Genomic DNA, 25,990 nt, shown 5'->3' with positions numbered 1-25,990 from the left:
GGCATGACCAGTAGTTTTGGAGGTGGCCATTTAACAGCAACTTTCAGTTTACAGAGGTGTGGATGAGAATACAACACATGTTATTCAGTCACTAAGAACCAAACCAATATTTTATCTAATGTTCAGCTGTCTTCCCAACAACCTTATTTTCTGGGCAATCCAAAGCCTGGTAGAAAACAAAATAATTCATGTAGTATTAAACCTTTTTGAGTAGTCACTATGTACTGCATGAATACTAGCAAATTTGTTGTCACTTCACCCTTGTGAAGTCAAATGATCCCTATCATTACTTTATAGAGAGCAGTGAGTCATAAGAACAGAGCACCCACTAGTTCTGAATGTTACATTTGAAGCCTCTCAGGCCTCGATTCTCACACTGATAACTATGCTGTGAAACTTCCCATGTTCAAAGCACTTCAATATTCAACATGTCTAAAAATAAGGTTCCATGTTTCTTATTTCTGGCCCCTGAATGAGAGCAGTCATGACTGACTGTAACATTGGGCAAGTCCCTTGACCAAGCACCAGGTCATGTTCTAACTGAGCAGCAGAGGCAGAGATTCAACTCAGCTGCCCAGGCTCAACAGTGGAATCTGCACCATCAATTCCCATCAACAACTGCAGAAGTGTTCTCTGTCCATCCTGGCATCATGCACACTCATAACCCAAATTCTTACTGAGTTTTGTTCAGAGAGATCCTTACCAAATCCAAAAGGTGCATGTCGCCACTCCGAACGTCTTTCCCACGGCTAAGGAGAAGGCCAAAACATCTGCAAAGCCAGGCAGAAAAATGTAACTGCAAAACTTAGACATGCTCACAAACAAACCATTAGCATTTCTTATCTAAGTATTTGCTGTCATACATCACAAACAGCCCATGAATCCACTGACAAACATCAACAAACCTTGACATTTGAGAGCAGCATCAAGCATGTCCAGCAAAACAATGTCAAGCCAACATCAAAAACGTCCAGCAAGATTTCAGAATCATATTTACAATATGGTTTTACCCTGTTTACAGCAGCCTGGAAATTGTTCCATTACCTTAGTCTAAAGAACAGTGTAATAAAGTCACTGCTAACAAGGGTTCCTTATACCACAACAACACTTGGCCTGCAGTCTTCTGCCCTTCCTTTGGTGGCTTTTTTTTTTTGTTTTTCAGACATATTTGCATAGAATTTACCCTTCAGTAGAGACAAGGATCAGGTGAAACACAAGGACTTCTTTTAGGATTTCATTTTGGCCTTTTCACAAGGACTTTTGGCCCACACAGCTAAGTCCCACTTCATCCTCTGGTTTACGAACTCAAGAGAAGTGTGGCACTAAATCACACAAATGGAGCATCCATAGAATAACTACTAACCTGCTCCCTCAGAGGCAAAATACTAACATGAACAGATAAAGAATCTTTTAAAAGTTGATGACATTACCTTTCAATAGCAAGTTCTTTATTCGTTGTCTGTTGCACATAAATCACAATCTTCTTATCAATCCCTTGGCGGAGTTTGAAGCATTGCCTGTCCTTGTCTTTGGGAACTGCACTGTTATTCATCAGGAAAGAAAAAAATTCTCAATTTATCTGCATTCCTTGCATATACCAAACCCAGCATCAAACACTGGCTCCTTATACCAAAGCACTCAAAATCTTCCTTGCATGCTGTGATCAGTAACATGAAAGAAATTGCAATAGATTTAGGTAAAAACCAGTTTACAAAATAAAAACTGGGAACTTATACTGGGGGGGTCAGTATTGTGGGGGTCAGTATTGTGAGACTTCCAGCTAATTTCAAGAGTTTCTAAATATTGATTCCCCATGTAATATACAATACTACCTATAAGAAACTGCATATTGCTTGCCCTCACAAGGGATGTGGCTGCTGGGTACATGACACAAAGAGCCAAGGAGTGACCAACCCTCAGACTATTTCCTTTCTTTTTTCTTTGGAGAAGCTCTTCCAAATGTTGCAAAAAGAGGGGGAAAACATTAAACTACACTTCAGTGCCGATCACACACTGAAATCGCAGCACCAATATTCCCACAGCACAGTGACAGTGATGCACTTTCAGCTTCAGCAGCAATTTTGCTGAGCACAACTTAAAAGGCATTGCAGAGGACTCATCAACAATAGAAAAAGACAAAATAGAAAAAGCATCAATGTTCAGTTCAACAACCAGACTACCTAGTCCAGAGGGTTATCACTGTATTATTTCCCAAAAATATTTATGTCTGGGACTCATTTAAAAACTAGAATAGGAAACTCTCAAAAAAGGAATTTAAAGACCACTTCACACTCACTATTCACTCATTTTCCAAAAGAAGTATATACTGCATGAGAGAAGAACCTCTACCTGAAATATCCTTTCCCATCATCTTCTTTGATTTCCAGAGACACGGAGAAGGTGAAGATGTCACTGTCTGGGGTCTGGGGGGTGGCAGTGGCTGACAGCGGGGTCTGTTTGGCAGAGCGCCGGAAGGCAGTGGCAAAGCTGTACAGGATTCGGCTCACCTGCAGCCAGAGTGCACAAACATCAGCTGAAACTACCTGGATTTTCACCAATTCACAACAAATTGTACCAAAATAATTCAATTTTAGCATCTAATTAACTGTTTTTCTGCGCTTCTTAGGATAAACCGTTAACTATGCGTTCTTATCCCATAACTAAGTTTGTTGATGGACGAATTACATTACTTCTGAAGTGCCTGAAAAACTTCATTTAAATGTCAGTAATAACATTTACATGTACATAATTATCATTTGATAAAAAGCTTGCACTTACAGCCTCTTGGATTTCACATCGGAAGACATGAATCCTGAAGAGTTCTGCATTGTAGTGGCTTTCAGTGAAAGCAAAGCAATCACTTTCAGGGGTCCCATCGTGCCCTCGTACACAGAAAAGGATTTTATAGATTGGATAATTTGCTATTTCTGTGTTTGTCTGAGGATCTAAAAGTCTGTTAAAATAGAGAGAGGGGAAAAAAGCGAGCTTGCACCTTTAGAAGAATTATTTCAGCCAGACATAACTTGCAAGCTTTAACAACTTAATACCTCCTAGAGAAAGTACACCACAAAAACTAGATCCTGACTGTCATTTACTGCAAAGTATGACCACAATAATGATGTTTAAATTGAACAGCACAAAAAATACAATGCTGCAAATTGTTTCCACCAATAATTTCCCCATGATTTTACAGGGATTAGTCTTCCAAAAGTTAAACTCATCTTTGGCAGTGGACAGACCCATCTCTGTTAGGCCTCATGTACTGGACATTTTCCAAACTACTTTCCAGGCTATTTCCAAAGTGCTCATCAATAATCAATCCCACTATGGCTTTGGGCATAGCTTGGATCATCCCAGTACTTTTTGGTAGAGTGTTTGGTAAACAAATTCAAAGGATCCCTTTTCACATGTCTATTAAACCCACTTCTACCACTAAAGAAAATCCAAGCTGTTCAGTCTCCTGGCAGGTAAACCACCAGCCTGCTTGCTTTCCAAAGGAGCCGAGCTGAAGGCAGAGCCCCAGAGCAGCAGCCCCGTACCTCACGGTCCCCTCGGAGACGTTGGGCACGGACAGGGTGACGTCCAGGGAGATCTGGAACTGGCCGCGCAGGATGGACATCATGCGCAGCGCCTCCACCTCGCTGCGCGGCGCGTTCACCGAGGCGCAGCCCAGGTACGTCAGCTTGCTGAACACCACGCTGCCCTCGTCTGTCACGGGAGTGAAGGGGCTCAAGTCCTCACAGTCTAGGGCAGCACACGAGGGGCAACGTCAGAAACAAGGCAAGGCACCCGCGAGGGAGTGGCAGACACTGAGTGCCCACTGAGCAGAAGACAAAAGGGGCTAAGAACAGAAAAGCCAGGCCAGATCAAAACACTGCAGGAAAGCCCTGTAGTTGTATTTTACACAGCCAGTCTGGCTGTATAGAAGTAAAGTTAATACTTGTGTACACATCTCAGGGCTGGTATAGCAGTGTTTTCAGAATAAGGACAGTTCAGCACATATTAACTCTTGCATCACATACATAAGCTGGAATTTACTGCACTAAGTGAATATAATGTGAGACACAGAGGAAGGCTAGTGGCCACACATGTACCTGAATTCTCTTTACTTTCCCTATAAAAACCAAGTTCATAAGATACTACCAGGCATTCCTCCCCCTTTTTTTTCTAACCTTCTTGGGATGGTTTCACTGGCAAGCTCATTTCTGGCTTCTGGAGCCCTGCCACCGACACTGGGTTAATGGTAGAGGATGCTGATGCTTCAAGGACAACAGGTTCTTCCCCATCTCCATCAGTTCTGACTTCTCCATGGTCCCGGTCACTGGACTGATCTTCCATGGGTGGATCCATCAGCACGTCTTCCAGCTCCCTCTGCAGCTGCTGTTCACTTCCATTCCCCACAATCTGAGAGCCACAGAGTTGGGACACAAAAAAGAAGAAAAGACTGTTCAAACAACAAAAAACACCCCTCAGGCTCAGGGTCATTCATATTGCTTTCATTTACCAGTCAAAGCAGCAGTCAACTGCCTCATTCAGCTGTACACTCACAGAGGGAGACAGCTGTAACCTGCAACTAGTTACAGAAATCCACAGATTTCCATCTTCCTCCCAACAATTTTAGTATTAATCTGTGTGATTCCTTGTGGAAGAATCTTTCACAAGCATGGGGTCATCAAAGGCAGAAGGCTTTCAAGCATCAGGTTTATTATTCAGGTCTTTGCAGGCAATCATCAGAAAGATGATGATGATGATGATGATGGAAGACGCACCATGTTCCTTTACTGTATGGAGCTTATATGTTTTGCAACAAAATAGAATTAATTAATTACAGTGTCCTCTCAGCCTCTTCAAAGGCTATATATTAAAAAACCTAGAGCAACTTCTAGTTTACAGAACCTCTTCTCTATGAAACCTGAAGGCAAAACTCATTCTGGTAAAAAGCTGCATCTGATACACCTTTCCTCACAGTCAACAGATTTTGGTTTGGGAAAGGAAGGTGAAAAATTCATATCCAGCGAGAACTACATGTTGTAATGGTATTAATATAACATACATGAAAAATATTCTATTCTGTCAAGATTAAAAGCCAAAAAATCTGAACTGTGATCTACTCTATTTGGTGAAATAATCAGTATGAATAACATAACTAGATGTTACATCTATAAAACATGATCTTGAAAATAGAATTTACAAAAAACAGCAGTGACAGGTAAAACACAAATTCAAGTTGTTTACAGAAAACAGACATGTAAAAATAAAAACCCATCTCATAGATATTCTAAAACATCATCACAAAACCCCATTTAAAAAGCAATTTAAACTAATTTCTCCAAGAAAGCTTTTCTTGTCAGCCCAGACTACCCTCAAAAAGAATTTTAAAAGGCACAGTAACCACACTTCTGGACTAGAGGAGCCCTGCTGTTCTCACAGCCCCAAAAATCAAGTGCACCAAGCCAGCTGCCTGCACACCGAGGCCTAAAACACAAACCAAGGTTAACTTCATGTCAACCAAAATTTCTTACAGAACCATTTGGATTCCCCACATCATGGGAATGGGGCACACCAAGGTGTGAAGTGCCTGAAACCCAACTGCAGCCCCAAACCCAGAGGCAGCCTGGCAGAGCCAAGGGCAGAAGGGAACAGCACGTGCACCTGATCAATGCTTGAGGCTGAGCAAAGAAAGCATTACCCTAATCATGGCTTCCTCCATTTCTCACAAAACTCAAAACTGATTTCACTTAGCTTTTAACTAGGGGGTAGCAAACCTCCTTTAGCACACCAGGGATTTATCAGAACTGGGATTTATTCCCTTCTCCTGATACGTGCTGCCACCTCTGCTGGGGGAGGTCTCTCTGTGCTGGGGAGTTCAGAGCTCCTGCTCCACACTGTGCTCCAGCAGCAAAGCTTTCCTAAATCCAGCCTGGTCCCACTGCCAGCAGGCATGAGCAGACACAGGAACAATACTGGAAAGCTGAGACAGCAGGCAAACTGTATTTCTGGAAAACATTCACTGACAACTCCTTTTTAAACTGAACCAAGTATTTCAGCACTGACAAAAAGCAAAAACACATTTATGAATTACAACCAACTGAAGAAAAACGTGGTTCCTAATTATATTCAAAAGAAATATTTCTCTGTATGGACTTGAGGAAGAAAAGAAGTGCCAAACAAAAACTTACATTAACTCAGTCCACAGCACTACTACTTAGAACTGTAGCATTATCAGCAAATTTGAAATGAGAGCCTTGGGCCCAGTGTACAAATTTCAGAGCCTGTCACATTGAGCAAACACAAACCTGAACTTCCAGCACCATCCTCAGACTGTGCTATGGCAGAATGTCTCTTTTCTTGTAGAATAATACCAAAATACCCAGATTTTTTGTCCCTAAGAAGAGATAAATAGTCTTCCCATTTCCTCTGCTAAAAGTGTTCTCCTCCTTAAGCAGAAGGAGGTTCACAGGAAGGTTTCTCTATGGGAGAATTTAGACTGCACACTGAGGGCTTGTTTAAGATAGAAAATTGCCATTAATCACTCAGATTGCAGCCAATAACCAACAGCACATGCTCTCCACACTGGAATACTGAAAAGCTCAAGGTGAACCACTTTGTTCAAGGCTTGTGCTCAGTCCTGGCTCCAAATTCATAAAGAAGCTTACAACCTGCAAAGCTCTGTGGCACTCAGTGCCAAACCAGAGAACAGCATAACTTTATTTTACAGCTGATGATCAGGAGGCAGCAGAGCTCATGTTCTTCCTTCCTCATCAAGAGAAACAGCACGCCTGCAGCCAGCATTTCATAAACCACCTTGGAGGCAAACAGTGATACAAACAGCTCCCATGTGGAGCAAGAAGTGCTGCAGACTGTGGCAATTCATGCTTCCAAATTTTCGTTGGGGTAACAGGATGGAGCAGAGAAGCTGGCTGCCATGAGCATGTCTGCCTCCTGGGCTCTCAAACGATGCCTCAGGAGCTGATTACAGACACTGCCACAGAGCATTCTCAAGGTAAGTACCACTATGAGACTACTCTGAATTCCTACGTATTGATGCTGATACTGATCTGGATGCTGCTGGTATTTGCAGCATTAAGAAAGACAAGCATGAGGCTACAGCCTTTCAGCAGCTTTCACAGATCACCAGGCTCCATGCTTAAGTGACATCTTCTACAACAGCCATAAAACATAAGTGAACTTTTTTGCCAGATTAAGCAAAAGATCAGTCTTGAGATTCTTAACTGATAGAATTTATTTGAAGTCTTGTGTAAAGAAAAGAGCCAGTATAACACCATGTCTTGCCCCGGACTCAAAGGAACACAAGGAAAACAAACAAAGCAGTTGGGAGGTAAAAGCAAGAAGAGCAAAAGCATCAAGAAATGTTCAATAGAGTCTCTGTTACAATTACTGCAAAAGAAAAGAGGAGCACACAGTCCAAGAGGCAGAACACAAGATTCTTATGAAGATATAGATGCAGCTGTAGACAGACATCAGTTTCTTCCAGTGGTAGAATATCTCCATCCATCTCCCAGAAAGAATACACTAACTCAACTCACTCCTGGGAAGATCCAGTTTTCAGCACATTAAAGTGATGGAATTTGGAGTGATTACCTTACTTGTGCCACTCTTCTTAAAAACTGCTGAAATACAAATTGGGATGAATGTTGCTCTAAGTAGGAAAAAAAAAAAGTAGAGGGTGACAAGGGTCTCTTTCCAGAACAGCACTTTTACAAGTGAGAAGATGTCAGTGCCCCTCCAGCTCTCAGAAGCCTTTCACAGAGAGCTCGTGTTCTCTGATTCATGCCAAGTTGTTAGTTAGAACTACTCTTCTACCTTTCTTAAAGAGAACATTTCACATTGGGGAAAACTTCAGCGTATCTTTGAATTAACAGATACGGTCAAATCCATGTATGCTAATATTGATTTCCACCTGAAAGCTGTGATAAAATCACAGTTCCACATTCTTGACAATCAGTCTGTTTCATCCTAAGCACTTCAGGAAAGATTCTGCAAAGTGGGAAAAAACCCACAGCTAGTGATGGAGAGAGCTCTTACTCAAAACCTAATTACCACCTCTGACATCAGCAGTGAAGAAATTACTGACAAAACTGGTTCTTGAATAAGTTCTCCCTTCTGTTAAGTTTTCCACAACAAAGAAGTCCCTCTTTAAGCTTTCTATGGTTAGTTTGATTTAGAAGAGTAGGGAACAAACTCAGGTTATTGGTTCTTACCTTCAGTCCTGTTTTTTCATCATCACTACCATTATTTGTAGATGGTGTTTCATCCCCTTGCCTGGAAACCAAGACAAAATCTTCACTGTTAAGAGTGGATACCGAGTCTGAAGAGACACTGATTTTTCCAACAGAAGCCTTGTCATCCATGACTTAAAAAGGAAGTTCGATTCATGAATGAGATTAAATATGTTATAAACTCCTGAAAAACAAAAATCATAAAAATACTTATATAAAACTCCATGCTAAAATGCTCAAACGTTTCTTTTCAGAAACCTGCTGACTAATTATAAAAACTAACACATCTGACAGCACAACCAAGCTCCAACTCCTCTCTCAGTGCACACTCAAAGTCCTGCCTTCATCTTGCTGAGCAGCACATGCTATTACAGCACTGGTTTCCACAGCTCACAAAAGGGAAGTTAATAAAACTCTTTGCAGTAATTCATGGTTATGTCAGTCACCACTTTCTACACATCACACAAAACAGGGCCCTGGAACATACACTCCACTTGCTGACAATCAAGGCCAGCACAATAAAGTCCATTTGCTTCCTTCAATTAATACCTGCCTTCACCTATGCTCACACAAAAAATTACTTTTATCTATCAGAGCTCACTGTATGCTGCAGTCACATTCTTTTCCCCCAAACAAGAGTTCGACCTAACTCTTGATATTTTGCTCTGAAACCTTGGGACATAGAGCATTTTATGAATCTATGCTGAATCTTCTGTACTGTAAGGAGCAGTAAAAGCAGAGACTTCCAAGAAGCAGGAAGAACAGCGTAGGCTGGCTTAGTACTGAGAAGCAGAGCCAACAGAGGATTTTAAAAAGCTGGAACTGGCACTGAGAGGCATTTGAAGAAAGGAACAAAAGGTGAAGTTCAGCTGCACACCTTGAACTCTACAGCACAGATTCCCAGAATCCAAGGCTCAAAACAGACTGCCGTGATAAAAATGGGTGATTAAATTTCCCAGAAACCCAAATATACCCTTATCTCAAAGGCTTGGGTCTTTACAAGCATAATCAAACTCAAATGCTTTTTCAGCCTCCAGTTTTGCCTTCCAACCTGGAAGCACCATCCCAACCTGGCTTCCAATAATGCAGCCTGGCACAGCTCAGAGCACTCCTGCCTGAACCAGGAACAATGCAACAGCAATAGCAAAGCCTGCTTTTATTCCTATCAATGCCCTCCCCAACCACCAATACAACATGAAATCTGCCAGAGGACAACTGCTAACCAATTACCAATCTAATCACTCAGTGATCCTGGAACATGTTTCAGAGAACAACTAAAGCAGAGGGTGAGAGGAAGAATGGATGTGGTTTGTTCATGAATGACAACACACCTGTGATTACTCGATTTATTTTCAAAATCATGTGTGGTACTTAGATATCCTTTTCAAAACCATTTTAAGATCCACTGACTTTCAGTGGGAATTACTGGCTGGGAAATGTAGGCATTTTGAGAAGTTCTACACACAGTATGTGTCTATCATTTATTACTCACATGTATCTCAAAGGTAGGGCAGAGTTTTACTGTAAAAGATGCTTTTGTTTTAAGAATTCCTATTAAAACATTTCTATAGAAGTTCCATATTGCACCATCTATATAAGACACAGATCTCTGAAAATACCTAAATCAAAGATTTTGAAACACAGACTAAAAATAAGCATCAAACACTAAATACCCCTTTGGCTTCACTGTTTCCATTCAAACAGAGCAAACTCATCTTCCACACTGACAGCAGGAGTAGAGGAGCAGGCTTTGATCACAAGCAGCTGTAAAGATCACCCAGGCAAGGATCACTTCAGCACTGTATTTTGGTGTAGTCTGTCTGTCTTGAAGTGCTAATTTCTATTTCCCAAGTGTTTCAGTGTGACACCTCTCCCCAGCGTTACCTTCAATTCAATAACAAGCTTCATGTGCTTCACCACTGGTGTCTGGCATAGCACAGTGAGGTGTAAACAAAGCCCACGTGGATCCTGGGGCACAGCCAGCCCAGCCTAACCCCACAGCAGTGTCACAACACACAATTGCAACACCAGGACATCCCAACCAGCCCAGCTTCGCCACTCTAACAGTGAAGTCTCATGAAATTACACAAGATAGGAGAGCACAGGAAAGGGGACAGTGGAGCAGGCAACTGAGAGAAGAAGCTTTTGATGTAGCAGCAAGCAAAGCTCAGATACCCAGCTGTGCTGGAATCAGCCACAGGGGTTCATTGGATTAATGCTCAAACACTTGAGGTGCAAAAGTAGTCTTCAAATATTAAAATATTGCCTGAAGTTAACCAAAATTTCTATATCCTCACACTTTGTTTTGCATGGATTTAATTTCCTCTGTTCCTGGCTATCACTTTGTTCCACATAGGTTACCACATGGATCATTTTGCCTGAATCAGAAAGCTCACAGTGGCAGAATCCCCAGCAGAAAGCCTCCAAGCCCCTTAAAATAAGGGCCAGCCTAGAAGGACACACATCAAAGACCAGCAGAGCAATTACATGTGGCTCAGGAATCAAGAACAAACAGCAGCAGTGACAGTGCTCTTCAGCAATACCTGCAGTTGGTCCCAGAGCCAAAAGCTTTCTGCTCACAGCTCAGGACCAAAGACCTCAGCCAAGCACAGAGCTCAAGTTCTGATGTCCCTCAGAAAGCCAGTGTCTCATCCCTATCATGGAAAGAGGCTTTGGTTTGTTTAAGCATAAATAAAATAGGAGCTTTTGAATTCAGCACAGTTTAGCTCCTGACACAAAAGTACACCACAACAAGGTAGTGTTTGCCTGAAGGTGTCTTTACACCTCCACGGGAGACAGAGTGTCTGGGTAAAACACACAGAGAGACAAACTTCTACCAACCTCTTTCCTTGCTCATCTGAGTAATTAAATGGGTGTTCTGGCCTCCCCTCATACAACAAACTATTGGAGAAAGTTGCAAAATGAGAAAGTCAACACAGCTGGCTCTTGGGTCACTGCTTTCAAATTTACTTAAAATTCTGGTTCCCTGTGAAATCCCCCTTCATTGCTGTTACACCTTACTCTCTACTCAAGATAATGTGCAGAGGAACAGCAGAGACCCCATTCACCAGATTAAAACCTTAAACAACTGGAAAGCAAACCTATCAGAAGTTCAGATTAGTTACACAAACTTCTGAAACATTTATCTTTACTTTCTCTCCCTTTCCCAAATATTTGACACCTGACCTGCAACTCGTGATCAAAGTTTTCCTTCAAAGTTCTGCCAAAACGAATTTAAAAGAGCTTAAAATAAACAATATATAGAAAAAAGAAAACCAGAAAACCTTCAATTTTACATTACTGGAAGAGGCTTGAATGCCACCTTGAGACACGTGCAACAAGTGAAGCACAGCACCTGTAACTATAGGTGGTCTCACTCCATTTCCAAGGAATACCCATTTCTGGTGCTTAGAACATCCATGACCACACAAAAAGACAGAGGGTGAAAGGAAAAATCAGTATTTCAGGCATGAACTTCTTCAGCCTGAGAGTCAACAGCAGGTGTAGCATTCTTAGCACAGAATTTAGAGGGAAATACAACACAAAAATAAGTTCTGGGTTTCCAGGGCAGAAAGGAGAATAAGCATGAGAACAGGTATGCAAACCAGAGAGGAAAGGTTTTTTCCCCATTCATATCTTTCTCAGCTTTTGTACTTTAGCTGCAGTTTCTAAAGTGATTCCACAAAGTTCCAATATATCTCATGCAGAATGCACTAGATAAAGAACAATACAGCAATATTAACTAAATTACTGAAGAACAGTAATTCATTTGCCTTAAAAAGCAAAGTCAGAAAACTTGGCATGCAAAACAAACTTATATCCTCTATCCTCCAAAATATGAAACCACTAAGTATAGTGTCAAAAACCATGGAAAACAAGAAGGTGTCATGCAGAAAAGACACACAAAAATACCTAAATAGAATGTATTTTCTGTTTCTGTTCCTCTGGCTCTATGCACAGCTTAACAAATCCAGTAGGGTTCAATTTAAAGATACAAAGTTCTGCTTTCCGAGTGCTCATCATTAGCATCTTAGTGTGGGTGAACAGTGGAATTTGTGGCAGAGTTCAGAGGCTTTACAGTGCACTCTGCAGAGCTGTGTTATGACAAAAACACAGCATTCTGTAAGAGTCTGAGCTCCTACAGCCTTGGACAGCTGTGGGTTTTCTTCCTGTACAATTCACCTAGTGCACGCTTGTTTTAAAATACATTGCAAGTCCTGAAAAAAGCCTGGAAAACGCTCCAGGTCAATGCCTGTGTTTTGTCACAGCTCTGAAGGAAAAAAAAACCAAACAGTATAGAAGCAATCAGTAGCAATCTTTTTTCTTCTCACGTATCACATGATTAGTCTGCTTAATCATATCAGATCTTTACCCACCTTCCCTGTGCAACACATACTCTCAAATGCAACAAGAAGTCCTTGGCGCTCAAAATGAGGCAGGAAAGCCAGAGGAATACTGCATGTGAAAATACAGATTTAGGATGACTAAAGAGTAATTAATAAAAAATAACAACTACAAGTCTAACTTTTCCTTTCATTTTACAACACACTGACAGCCACAGATGTTCCCACTAATTTCAAGAGACAGAAAGAAAAAATATGTTATTATTTGGAGATAATGGTGTCTCTAATTCCACCCCTCTCCTCACAGATCTCGGGAAGAAGAGTGAATCATGAGACAGCGTGTGCAAAACCAGGCATCAGATAAAACACAAGAGTTAAGCTAATGTAATCTTTGTTAACAATCTTAAACAGGTTGATCGCTATTGCCAACATCGTTTTGCTTTCAATCCGAATTTGAACTATCTGCCAGAGAACAAAACCCTAACTTTAGGCTCTTGTAATCAGTAAATTCCCCATCCCAGAAACAAGCAGCCCTTCCTGGGAAACTGCGGTTTATAAAAGAATTGCTGACACTGCCTCAGCCAGCCCAGCACAGGAATGCTGCTGGAATGAATTAACTGTGAGCAGTTGGTCCGTGCACGCGCGGCAGCCAACGCTCCCCAGCACCAGCCCCATCCCAGAGCTGTGCAGCCAGGACACAGCACGGGCTGCAGGCTGGGGGGAAGCCAGGGCAGCCAGCAGCTAAACAAACTCTGGGGATGATGCTCTACGTACTGCTGGAGCTGCTCTCTCGTTAGGATTCAAACACTAACAGGGAGCTCACCAGACAACCAGAGCGCTTTAAAAATACGCTGTGGAAGAACCAAGAAGAAAGGAGTTACATTTGGTGTGTGCTACTAAACACTGTCTGCACTAAGGACTGGAAATTGGAAGGAAACCCCTATGCCAAGCTCCATTGGTTAATTTGTTTACTGTGTACACAAAAATAAGTTTGCTCAGGTCCTTGACCTTTCAAGTAGAGGCCTTTAAAAAGAATACAGTATTTCTGCAAGTCAAACAGCAGTGGGCAGCTCCTGCAATAACATCTTTTCTAAGTAGCCAAAAGTCCCAGAAATCCTATTGAGTTGGGCTTTAACAGAACCTGTAAGTAAAACAAAATCTGGAGCACAGATCGAGCCATACCTGTATGCACTACCTGTTCTACAGCCTGTATTCAAGAAACAAACACAATCTTTTTCCTCTGCACACCTCTCACATGATTTTTCCTTCTCTCCAAACCTCTCCTGAATATTTTTTCTACTTCTCCTTCTCCCCCGCAAAATGATCAGGCAAATCTACACAGAGATAAATCACCAACTTTACTTCAAGCAGTTTGATTTCCACTTAATTTTTGCTGGTAACTGTTTTTAAACCAACTTCACACAATCTGTTTATAATTAATTTTCCCTCCTAACTGACACAACCAGCCCTTAAAAATTATCTACTGGGGACATTTTAACTGAAAGAAACACTTCCCTGACAACAAGAAAGATAAAACCCGCAAAAAGCACCGAAGTTATGGTACATATGGTACATGAAACGAATAAAGATGCCTGCATGCAACGAAATGCCACATCTTAGGATCCACCTGGAAGCGACAGGTAACAACCGACACCCCGCGACCCGCCGGACCCCGCGTCAGTCCCGCGCCGCCCGGGACGGGAGCGGGGGCCAGCCGGAGGCTCCGGGACACGCTCCGGGGCGGCTCGTCCCCGTGCCCAGCACCGCAGCTGGGGAGGACGGGCCCGGCCCGGCGCCCCCCGCCTGCCCCAGGACTCGGCCCGGCCCTGCGGGAGCCGGGGCGGTCTCACGGCCCCGCTGCCGCCGAGGCCGCGGCCCTTGCGGGCAGAGGGGACGGGGAGGCATCGCACCGGGTGGGAGACACGGCCCCGGGGGCGAGGGAGGGAGCCGGCGGTAGCGGAGCGCGGGACGGCCCGCAGCCCCCGCGCACCGGGAGGGAGCGGCAGCGGGGCAGCGCCGCGGCGGGGCAGCGCGGACGGGACGGGACGGGGCGGGCGCGCCCCCGCGGCAGCGCGAACCGCACCTACCCCGGCCGCCGCCGCCGCCGCTCCCGGTGCCGGGCCTGGGCCGCCGCCGCCCCACGTGACCGGGCGGAGGGGCGGCCCCGCCGGTCCTTCCGGGCGCGGCTCTTCCGGCGGGCGGACAATGCGGTTCCGAGTCGCGGTGCTGGGCTGCGGTGGCGCCTGTAGGTCCCGGCGGGCCGGCGGGGCGCGGGCGGCGGCCGCGGAGCGCGGCGCGGAGCGGCCCGCGGCTCCCGCTGCCCCCGCAGGCCGCGCTCGGAGGGCGGCCCGGCCCGGCCGGGGGCGCGGCGGGGCGCGGGGCCGCCCGGGGGGCGCGGCGGGCGGCCGGGCCCGGCCCGGCGCTGGGGCGGCGGCTCACGGCGGGTCTCCTCCCCTCTCTAGGTCCGTAGCCGGAGGCAGGAGCGGCCGCGGGTGCCAGCGCGGGGACGCGGCCCGACGCTACAGGTACCTGCCCCTTCCCCCTCCCGCCCGCGGGCCGGCCTGGCGCGGACAGCGGCTGCCCGCTCTCGCAAAGGGCACCGCGCTTACATTGTTGCGGGATGCTGCGCGAGCCCCCGGCCGAGCTGTGCTGCGATATTCTTTTCCCGGAGCCCGGGAAGCAGATGTGAGGGGCCGGGGCGATCCGCGGTCGGTAAAGGCCGAGGAAGCACGTGCTTCCAGCGGGGAGCCCTGCGCGTCCCACGGGGGCTTGCCTTGGTCTGCCCCCCTCCCCGGATAGCGGGCTTGGGATTCATTTAATGCTCTTTTCTCTTGGAGAGCAGTGGGAGTTGAAACTGAACGTGTGCTAAGTCACAACTTTTCGATACACAGTTTCTCGTGATGTGGCTCTCGTAGTCTGCCAGAGACGGGCTGAATGGCTGGAATAGCTGTGGTTAACAGCACGGTATAACTTTAGCAAGGGTGTTTTGGCTGCATTCATATTGTATGAGCTTCCAAGGTGGAAAAACAGACTGACAACTGCACTTCCCTCATCACTGTCCAGAGAAAGCACAAAAAGAACCAGTTTTATAATGTGTAAAATTCACTGAAGATATATCAGGATGATCTGTTGCTATCGTTTATATTTGCCAAAGGCTGTTGCCTCTTAAAATTAAACTTCTGGCCCTAGAAAGGGGGTCAGTCAGGCAGCGCTGAAGGTGACTGAGAGACTGGGTTCTGCAGATTCAGCAGAACCAGTTGTATTGCAGAACGATGCCCCCCCTGCTTCCAAACTTTCCCTGGTCCCTGGCTTTTGAAGTCTTCTGAAATCCTCCTCTAATTTTTGCATGCCATACACTGGAAGATACGCTTGATGGGTGTGATCAATGAGGAGGTCGTGTCTCCAAATGTTATATGAGCTGCAAACTGAAAAAGCCCTGATTATTGACAGATGCTTCCAAAAATATTCTTTGAATAGTTGTCTTGTGTGGGCACAATGCCATTCTTGTGTGTACACTCAGCTGACACTTCATGCCCCAAGAGAGCAGCATCTGCTTTTATCTATAAACTTCAAAGCTTCCTTTCAAGCTTTATGTGGTGTTTGTAATAGTTGGGAGGTGTAAGTTTTGCTTTGTTTTGTAATTTTATCTAACCAAATCTTGCATCATTTAGTCTCCTGTTGTTTCTTCACTTCCTGCAATCCTAGTGCTTTGGCAGGATTGTGTGAACAGTATTTCATCCGGAATCAGTGTAGTCTTATAAATTCTTAAAGCAACTGTTGAAAGACAAAAGAACGTACTTGGTTTATGGAAGATCCACTGTTCTTCATTCTAAGTCCCATCAAAACAAGAACAAACTTCCTAGAGAAGTGGTCTTCCAAATAACAAGACTAGACACAAGGCTTCCTTTACCCCGCAGGTATTCAAAACAGGGAGCCTAGTGGAGGCCATTGTGAAGATTTTTTTCTGTAACCTTAGGAAAAGCCAAAACAACACACAATAAACCAACTCCTGCAGAAAGACAATCTAGTGTGTTCAAGCCAGTGCTGCAAAACCCAAAGCTTGCTAAAAAATACATTTCCCCTTTACATCCTAACACTTTAGGATACTGCTTCAGGATAATTTTTGTCATAGCACCTCCACTTAATATTCAGGCTTCATTACATTAGAAAAAGGTACAAGTTATTGTGATGTGAGATGTAAACTTGAATTTGTTCTTACTTGTAATGGACTTCAATGTGTACCTAGAATAAAAAACAGAATGGCTGATAGACACCCACGTTATATTATTAATTTAAATCTTTCTAACCTAGCTTTTAGAAAACAAAAAGTACTCATTGTTTGGTTTTTTTTCTCTGCTGCTTTTCCTTAGGTGTGCCAAAATGTCAGAAAGATCAGATATTCTTCATTTCAAGTTTGACAACTATGGAGATTCAATGTTACAGAAAATGAACAAACTGAGGGAAGAAAACAAGTTTTGTGATGTCGTGGTCCATATAGATGATGTTGAAGTTCACGGGCATAAAATTGTCTTTGCTGCTGGCTCTCCTTTTTTAAGAGATCAGTTCCTACTGAACGATTCCAGAGATGTAAAAATCTCCATCCTGCAGAGTTCAGAAGTGGGGAGGCAGCTGCTTCTCTCTTGCTACAGTGGCACTCTGGAGTTCCCTGAAATGGAGCTGGTGAACTACCTGACCGCTGCGAGCTTCCTGCAGATGAGCCACATCGTGGAGCGGTGCACTCAGGCCCTGTGGAAGTTCATCAAACCCAAGCAGCCGCTGGAGAGCAAAGAGTGCGAGCAGCAAAGCGACTCTTCTGAGCTGAAGGAGCACCAGGGAGACGATGACTCTCTGCAGCAAGACTCGCCTTGTATTCAGCCTTCAGAAGACAGCATGGACATGGAGGATAGCGACATTCAGATCATCAAGGTGGAGTCCATTGGGGAGGTAACAGAAGTTAGGAATAAGAAGGATCAGAATCAGTTTATTTCTTCTGAACAAACTGCGCTGCATTCCTCAGAGCCTCAACACTTTCTTATCAACTCCACTGTTGAGAACAGAGCAAGTGAAATAGAGCAAAACCACCTCCACAACTATGCCCTTTCGTACGCCGGCAGCGATAACATCATTCTGGCCTCTAAAGATATGTTTGGGCCTAACAACCGAGGGATAGACAAAGGCCTCCAGTGGCACCATCAGTGTCCAAAGTGCACAAGAGTATTTCGGCATCTGGAAAACTATGCTAACCACTTAAAGATGCATAAACTATTTATGTGTCTGCTCTGCGGTAAGACGTTCACTCAGAAGGGCAATCTCCACCGGCACATGAGAGTGCACGCAGGCATCAAACCATTCCAGTGTAAGATCTGTGGGAAAACGTTCTCTCAGAAATGTTCCTTACAGGACCACCTCAACCTGCACAGTGGGGACAAGCCCCACAAGTGTAACTACTGTGACATGGTCTTTGCGCATAAGCCCGTTCTGAGGAAACACCTCAAACAGCTGCACGGTAAAAACAGCTTTGACAATGCCAATGAAAGAAACGTGCAAGACATAACGGTGGACTTTGATTCATTCACATGTAGCGCTGCTACAGACAGTAAGGTCTGTCAGCAGGCTGATGCCAGCCAGGTACTGGATGCAGGGAAGCTGCCTCAGGCTGTGCTCGGTTTAAGAAACGATAGTACCTGCGTCAATTAAGCAATTAAAACTCATCCTGTGTAGGGATCATGACTGAGAAGAGCAAACCATTGGTTTGGCTTCTTCCCTAAACTAGTGGTGTGCCCTGAAAGGCTACGGATGGTTGGATTGCAAAACCTGGCAGGTCTTCAGCCATCGCTCTTAGTCTTACTTGATATTTTCTGTGAATAGCAATCCTCCTTCAGGTTTCTGTCTATGTCTCTACTGTGGATTAAGGGGTTAATTGTTTCATTTCTCTCTGGTTAGGAGATTCAAGACTAACACCTTTTGAAAGACTGTTGCTGTGAGCTGCAAGTAAACCATCTGCTGTGCAGTTAGAGGCCTCTCTCTGGGCAGATGGAGGAAAGCAAAGAGGACAAGTGTGTGAGATAACCCAATATTTTTTTTAAAAAGCACTGGATAACTGAAAACACTCCATATACTCAAATTTAAACTTACCTCTTAAAATTACCTTTCTCTGATCTTACCCCTAGACTCCTGCAGTTGAAATGAAGTATTTTTGTGTCACTTTTTTGCCCTTTCTAAACCTATTACAAGAAACTTCTGCTGCCAATCAATGCTCTCTTAAAAACTCTCAGGGTTTTTAACCTCAACATGCATTATGAAAAGATGAAACCCTAAATGATTTGGCAGGGTTAGCTGATCATTTCATAGAGCTGTTCAAACTGAGGATAAATTGCAGCTCTGGAATGTGAGAGGCTGGTGCCTGGAGTGCAAATGTGACCTGTTCTTACGCTGGCATAGCTGGGATTTTTAAAGGGCACTTGCCAGTGCATGTACTGAGACAAGCTAAACACTTCAAAGCTAAAAGTTATCCTCCATCTTCTGTAAGTTTTGCATCACAAACCACAACAGCTGTTGGGTTTAGAGCAAAGCTGGAATGGAGAAATACTGCTTTTTGACACTGTGAAAAGAATCTTTTTAAAGCTGCAATGTGTAACAACTTCACGATTTTTTTTGCTTTTTTCCTCCCCTTAGTTCTTGTATATCTCTCCTTGATGTCTAATAAGGGCCACGTGTCACTTAACTTTAAACAAAAATACCTGCTATAAGAACTTAACATAAAGTTTTTTGATTTCTTGAGCTTTTTTGAAGTGACCATTAGTGTTTTACAGATCCTAGGATGAGGTATAGGTAGCACAATTTCTATAGGTTACTATATCAGCTATTGACTGTACTCAGCAATACCTCTTGTATACCGCCTTAAACATCAAATGTAGCGGGAATGGCATGTTAATTGGGATTCTGGGATTATACCATACTGCTTCTCAAAAGTGCTGTGGAATTATCCACATCCCAGTCAGGCTGGAAGAAGCTTGATTTATCTGAGGCACACCATTCCCAGTAGAACAGCACTGTTAGTACTGAAGTGTAGCATAGACTAATAATCAAATGGCTGATCCTCGGCAGAGAACTGCTGTTTGTGTTTGGAGTTAGGATTTCTTCCAGTGCAGCTCTTTTCCACAAGGTTTGCCGTGAGGCTGAGATTATGCTTCCTACCTAAACATAGTGTTGGTGTGTTTGAATGAGGGGTGGGGGTGAAAGGCTGCTATTGTATCGTTAAAAACGTTAAACAGGTATGACCAAAGGTGTGTAGAGCAAAAAGTGTTGTGTATGTCATTATCAAAAGTTGGTCTTGCTCTTTGGTTCTGTGTGTGTAGAAGTCAGGATTTCCTTACACAGATATTACACTGATGGACGTTAAAACGTGTTAATGTTGCAGAACGTTTTCAGAAATCCACATACTTTGAAGCAGAAAAAGAAGGTGATTCTGTGAATCAGTTTTTGCAATTGAGTTCTTGAACTACTGCACTTGACTGTTACACGAACTCTTACATGGACAGCTATGAAGTAAGCAAAGGAAATTACATCAGGGCATTCATCTTTCAAGTTGTAGCAAATATATTTAGGCCTAAAGTCTAACTATTTGAGACTTTTTAAATTATTGTTCAGGTTGCTGGGGTAGAAGATAGGTTTGCATGGGAAGAACTGTTTTCCTCTTGAAGCCACCCACTTTCAGAGTTGTTTTGAACTAAATTCGACCGTGACAGTTGCATCTGACACTTGCATTCTGTCTTCAGGCAAAATCTTCTGTATTGTTCAAACATTTTGATACTCTATTATTCACTAAATGGAAATAAGTTATAGTGCTATGTCAAAATGAAGATAGACGTGGAGAACAAGAGCTTGCAGAGCCAGGTCAACGTGTTGTAAGGTACTAGTGAACAATCCAAGGCAATATGAATATGGACACAAAAAAGAAAATGGTCTTCTGCCACAGAAAGGAATACAACTGCACAAATGCTAGAAAACGTGGCAGCAAAATGGACAGTATTGAAAGTTTTGTCTATCTGGAAAGTTTTGGTTTTTGTGAAATTATGAAGCTGTAATGTTACTGTAAGGAGAATACAGCTTGTTGAAGTAGCTGTGGGTGACTTGAAGCTGATACAAAGAGACAAGGGTTTTCCTAAGAAACGAAAGAAATCATTTGGTCAAGATGCATAGGTGTTCAGTCCACCCTGTGCTGTGGTGATTTGGACGTCTGAGAAGGCCAAGACTGCTGGGCTGCTCAGTTAAAGGCTGCTGTGGTCGTTTGGCAAGAGCACGGCATAAATAAATAGGAAAAAAGAGAAATGCAGACGACTTTCTTCAGTGAAAATGGACACATCGGCTGGATGAAAAGTGACTTACTGATGTCTGCTTTTGGCCTGGCAAAAGCGTGCAGACCAAAAGATTTATGCAGGAGATGGCTGCGTGACTCCAGAAACACCGGAGCTCTGAGGGCAATGCGCCGATGCAAAGTGCACTGGTGGTAGAGTTCATCTAGCGTTTGCCCCTGTATGGAAAGACAAGTGAAGAGTATAGAAGAGGTAATAGAAAAGAAAAATCTGGCTAATGCTGCTTCTCTGAATTACAGATTAAAATGGAGTGAGAATTATGATAAATGGAATATGCAGAGGCAGCTGAATTATAGAATAAGATGAACTGAATTGTCCATGTATGTAAAATGTTGTCTTCATTGCAATGTCCCGAGTAGTGAAAGATTAGATCTGTTGGTTGTTGCTACTGATGCTGCATATTCAGATGAGGACTATGGCAGTTATCATAATCTGTGTGTTACTGTGTAGAATACCATTTGCTGGTAAGTGGATAGTCTCACAATGTGCTGTACAACTTCCTACATATCCTAAAAATAACTGAAGTCTATTACAAAAGTATTTTAATAACTCCTCAGTATATTAGGAATTTTTTTAAGTTGGCATTTTATTTATTTATATTATATAGAAGAAGGAATTTTTAGAATTTAGGTTTGCCAGAGGTTTGGGCTCACCACTTCTCTGAGTGATGGTAGCTTGTGTAGCATGTGTTCCTGCAGCACATGCTGCAACTGCACAGCCTCCTGCATAGATCAGGGATGAGTCTTTCCTTAATTTATTTTTCTTTTAGAAGACATGTTTTGCAAGTTAGTAACTGATGAATTTGAAGTGTCAGTCTTTCTCTCCCCTAGCTTTTTGGCAAAACTTAGCTGCCGTTGAACTTTTGTTGAAATAACGTAGAAATTAATTGTGTGGGGCTGATTATGGTTTTGGAGTCACTGGGAGGAATAAAAGTGAGGAGGGAGAATCAAAATGTGATACAAACTGAAACTGTTGAGAGAACTTAAATGTTAATTTTTATAAACAAAGAGGGGGACATAGTGGTGCCTCCCGACTTGGTAAGGGGTGAGAAGGCAGGACGGACGCCTTTCCTTTGAGATTGTATAATCGATGGACTGAGCATTAGCTACCTCTTCACTGACTGGGCAAAAGTCTTACACTACGTGTGATAACCAAAGCAGGCGGGTCGGCGGCTGCCGGGCGATGTCCCGCGGCCGTGAAGAAGCCAGCAGCTCGTCCCGGCGGCCTTCGGGGCGGCGGTTCGCCGTTCCCCCGGCGCGTCCCGGCTGATGGCGAGAGGAGCCCCGGTAGCCGCTCCCCGGGATGCCTTATGGGGGCGGACACGTCGCTACCTCTACCGAACGGTGGGCGAGGCGCGCCCCGCTGCCGGTGCGGTTTCCCCCAGCGGCAGCCGCTGTAGCAGTGCCAAGTCTTCTAATAAACGTGCTGCTAACTCTGTCTGCCGCCGCCTCTCATTTCCACCGCGGTCACGGCGCAGCGGGGGCGGGCGGGCGGAAGGGGCGGGCGGGGAAGCTGTTCCGGGGCGCTGCGGCACCGGCGGCGGAGCGGCAGCGGCTCGGGGAGCGGCCGGGGAGCGGGGCGGAGCGGGAGCGCGGCCGGCGGAGGGCGGCCCGGGAGCCCCGGGACAGCGGGTCCTGCCGGAGGCGGGGTGGGCTGCGCCCGGTGAGACGCGGCGGCGGCGCCCGCGGGTCCCGCCATGGCGGCGGACTCGGAGGTGCTGCACTTCCAGTTCGAGCAGCAGGGCGATGCCGTGCTGCAAAAGATGAACCTCCTGCGGCAGCAGAACCTCTTCTGCGACGTGTCCATCTACATCAACGACACCGAGTTCCAGGGGCACAAGGTGATCTTCGCCGCCTGCTCCACCTTCATGCGGGATCAGTTCCTGCTCAACCAGTCCAGGCAGGTGCGGATCACCATCCTGCAGAGCGCCGAGGTGGGCAGGAAGCTGCTGCTGTCCTGCTACACGGGCGCGCTGGAAGTCAAGAAGAAGGAGCTGCTGAAGTACCTGACGGCCGCGAGTTACCTGCAGATGGTTCACATTGTGGAGAAGTGCACCGAGGCTTTGTCCAAGTACTTGGAGATCGACGCTTCCATGGAGAGCGGTGCCCAGGCTGCTGAGGGGTGCCACTCCTCGGATGCTGAACTGAGGAGCGGGGATGAGGTTTTAGATAAAGATTGTGAAATAATTGAGATCTCTGAAGACAGCCCAGAGAACGAAGAATACCCCGTGAAACAGGAGGATGGCGATGGCGATGGGGATGGCCCACACCCTGCAGGGCAGAGCTTGGTGTCGGAAAGGAAGGACACAAAATCCCCAGAAATATCAACAGTTGAAATCGGGTATAAGGATGATGAAATCTGTATCTTCAGAATGGATTCCATGAGTGTGGCGAATGTAGAAAATGATCATTTTCCTCAGCCTTGCACTTCCTCTAAAACAAATCTGTATTTCCCAGAAACCCAGCACTCCCTGATAAACTCTACAGTTGAAAGCAGGAATACAGAAATGCCAGGAAATCACTTTCAGGCTTTTGTTGGTGATAATCCAGAAGGAACTTCCAGTGGGGTGAATGGGTTCCAGAGCCTGGAGGATTCTGGCAGCTCATGGCGGCACCAGTGTCCAAAGTGCCCGAGGGGCTTTGTGCACCTCGAGAACTATCTCAGACATCTGAAAATGCACAAACTCTTCCTGTGCCTGCAATGTGGCAAAACATTTACGCAAAAAAAGAATCTCAACAGGCACATCCGGGGGCACATGGGGATCCGGCCCTTCCAGTGCATGGTGTGCTTGAAGACCTTCACGGCCAAGAGCACGCTCCAGGATCACCTCAACATCCACAGCGGGGACAGGCCCTACAAGTGCCACTGCTGCGACATGGACTTTAAACACAAGTCTGCTCTTAAAAAGCATTTGACTTCTGTTCACGGAAGGAGCAGCAGCGAAAAGCCAAACCTGAACACTATTACAAAAGTTAAAATAGACTATGACTGATAGCTGGGCAATTGTGGAGTCAGACTCCACAAAAAGCTCCTGGCTAGTGAAATTGTAGATGCAATTCCAGTTCCAGATCCCCATCTAAGGGAGAGAAGCATAAACAGGTGGCTGGTGATCCAAGACAGGCCTTGGAGCAGGAAACCTGCCTGCTCCGTTAAGGTTGCTATTGCTGTCAGTGAAAAAAGGTGTTTCCTAGTTGAAAGTAACTGCAAAATATGGGAAATTATTTCATGCTTCTCTTCTGTTATACTGAGCATATCCTGGTCCCCCAATGATGTTTTATATTCCTTGTTTCAAGGGCAGGCACTGCTGACTTTCAGACTATTACTGATACTGCAATAAGCTGAAGCCTGAGCCATGGTGTTGGTAACAACAGCTGAGGGAAGGGGGTGTTTGTATTGACTACAGCAAGTCAGTTGTTCCCACCCAGTTCCTGGATCATTCGTGGTGAAATCATCTCGTTCCTTGCCCAACTTTGCTAGATCTTCCAGAAAGAAGGTGTGTTTTCATACTCAACTCTGTGACGTTTAAGGACACACAACAAACAAAAACTAATCAAGGAACCTTTCAATTTGTCTCTTGCAAATAGAGAATTTGTAAAAGAGAAAGAAACAAACAGTATTGCCTTGCAGTTTATTTGTAACTGGACAGTCCCATGAAAAGGACTTGCTTTTAGTTTTATCAAGTTCTGAATTTTTATAAACTTCTTTCTTCTAATAGTGGGGTTTTTTCTGTCATACCAGTGTTTTGCACCTGTATTTGACAAGTTTAGTTAACTGTTTGTTGCATCATAACATCTGCCTTCATTTTTTTACAGATCTTATCTATATGCACTTGTGTGAAATTCAGCTGTGTGCTCTTGGGTAATCACATTTTCAATGCTAATTTTGAAAAACAGGCATTTCTGTCTGACTAGCAATGGCTTAGACATAGAGGTCTCATACCCTGATTCTGTGACACGGTAACACAGTCATGATGTGTGTTTGCAGAAGTGTGTTTGTGCTTTCTCAAAGGTCATTTTAGTTTCATCATGAGCATCGAGTGCCCTGTGATGCAGTCTGTGTCTTTGGCTGGTACATGTTTCTTCCACTTAATGTAATATGAATAAAGAGTAATTTCAGTTGTTAATATGAGATAATGGTACTTACAACTAGCAAAAAGCAGTAGTTCTTACTCCTGTCTGTATCACTCTTTCCTTCAAGTTTCAGAAGTGCTGTTCCAAGTTCTTGCTCCGAGTCCAGAAGTCTGGCCCAAATGCTTCAGAATCTGGCTGGCTCTAAAATCTAAGACAATAGTTTTTAATGTCAGTTCACTTTCCTTCCCTGCGCCTGTGAGTGCACCAGCCTGTTGGGGGTTTTATTGATCAGCTACGTGAGGGGTTGGGTGTGTACAATGTCTACCGTGCACACTTTCCTGTTACTGCTTGTTACAGGCACGGTCAGGTGTATGCGTGGGTACTTCCCTCATGAGCACTTCCCTGTGTGCCAGAGGGGAAGCAGACTGATCTTTTGAAGTGTATCTTCTGTGGGAGCAGGTTCCGAGTTATTTTGGTCGTGCATGTAAACATCAGAGGGAGCTGTGTTGTGTGACAGCCCACCAGCATGTTCTGTTCAGTGGCTGCAGTGTCTCAGTAAGCTTTGTGGACAAACCCTGGTCTTGTGCACATGTTCACGTCGGAGGAGTTTCCTCTCCCCTGCCCGTACATGTAACCATGTCTTGTCATAACACAATAAATGAAATGCAAACAAGGCGTTGTGTCAGAAATACATCTCGATTTTTCTGATCACAGTTAATAATTCTGTGCATACCTTAACGGTTAGTATTTTGGCTTGCTGTGTTGAGTAAACAAGACGTAGTAAACTAAACACGGTGTTCCAGTGGCGGTCATTTAGTAACGCGTTTTTCTGTCCCTCAGAGGGGTCTGTCTGACCCACTCGTGCCATGGATTCTTCCCCCTCAGGAGTCACAGCTCTGCACCGCCGTGACCTTGGCCGAGGCTGTGTTATCTCGGCGTGACCGGGGAAGCAGCTGCAGCTG

The 25,990-nt window shown here is 44.7% G+C and overlaps 3 protein-coding genes across 7 annotated transcripts in view; 2 read left to right on the top strand and 1 right to left on the bottom strand.

Moving 5' to 3' along the window:
- RABGAP1 (RAB GTPase activating protein 1) overlaps positions 1-25,903 on the bottom strand; it is a 72,766-nt gene extending 46,863 nt beyond the window's left edge. The window contains exons 1-9 of one of the 5 annotated variants that reach the window (XM_064393760.1): positions 25,762-25,903; positions 25,102-25,236; positions 8,223-8,424; positions 4,173-4,404; positions 3,540-3,744; positions 2,779-2,953; positions 2,350-2,507; positions 1,431-1,541; positions 704-770 (exon numbers count right to left, since the gene is read on the bottom strand). In XM_064393760.1, coding sequence (XP_064249830.1) covers positions 704-770; positions 1,431-1,541; positions 2,350-2,507; positions 2,779-2,953; positions 3,540-3,744; positions 4,173-4,404; positions 8,223-8,372 — 1,098 coding nt within the window. In that variant the 5' untranslated portion in view covers positions 8,373-8,424; positions 25,102-25,236; positions 25,762-25,903. Of the gene's footprint in view, positions 1-703; positions 771-1,430; positions 1,542-2,349; positions 2,508-2,778; positions 2,954-3,539; positions 3,745-4,172; positions 4,405-8,222; positions 8,425-10,783; positions 10,805-14,670; positions 14,808-25,101; positions 25,727-25,761 lie in introns of those variants that run through there. The other 4 variants (XM_064393759.1, XM_064393758.1, XM_064393761.1 and 1 more) reach the window with 4 other exon arrangements.
- Positions 14,767-19,335, top strand: ZBTB26 (zinc finger and BTB domain containing 26). Its single transcript, XM_064393778.1, has 3 exons — positions 14,767-14,828; positions 15,046-15,108; positions 16,954-19,335. Exon 3 carries the CDS (start codon positions 16,964-16,966, stop codon positions 18,278-18,280), a length of 1,317 nt encoding a protein of 438 aa, XP_064249848.1. The 5' UTR covers positions 14,767-14,828; positions 15,046-15,108; positions 16,954-16,963; the 3' UTR covers positions 18,281-19,335.
- Positions 22,476-25,081, top strand: ZBTB6 (zinc finger and BTB domain containing 6). The gene has a single exon (XM_064393779.1). It carries the CDS (start codon positions 22,655-22,657, stop codon positions 23,948-23,950), a length of 1,296 nt encoding a protein of 431 aa, XP_064249849.1. The 5' UTR covers positions 22,476-22,654; the 3' UTR covers positions 23,951-25,081.
- Positions 25,904-25,990: the final 87 nt, after the last annotated feature.

The sequence above is a fragment of the Passer domesticus genome, chromosome 18, assembly GCF_036417665.1.
Source record: "Passer domesticus isolate bPasDom1 chromosome 18, bPasDom1.hap1, whole genome shotgun sequence".
NCBI classification, from domain to species: domain Eukaryota; kingdom Metazoa; phylum Chordata; class Aves; order Passeriformes; family Passeridae; genus Passer; species Passer domesticus.
The sequence above is the reverse complement of the archived record's forward strand: the minus strand, read 5'-3'. Positions and strand labels throughout refer to the sequence as shown.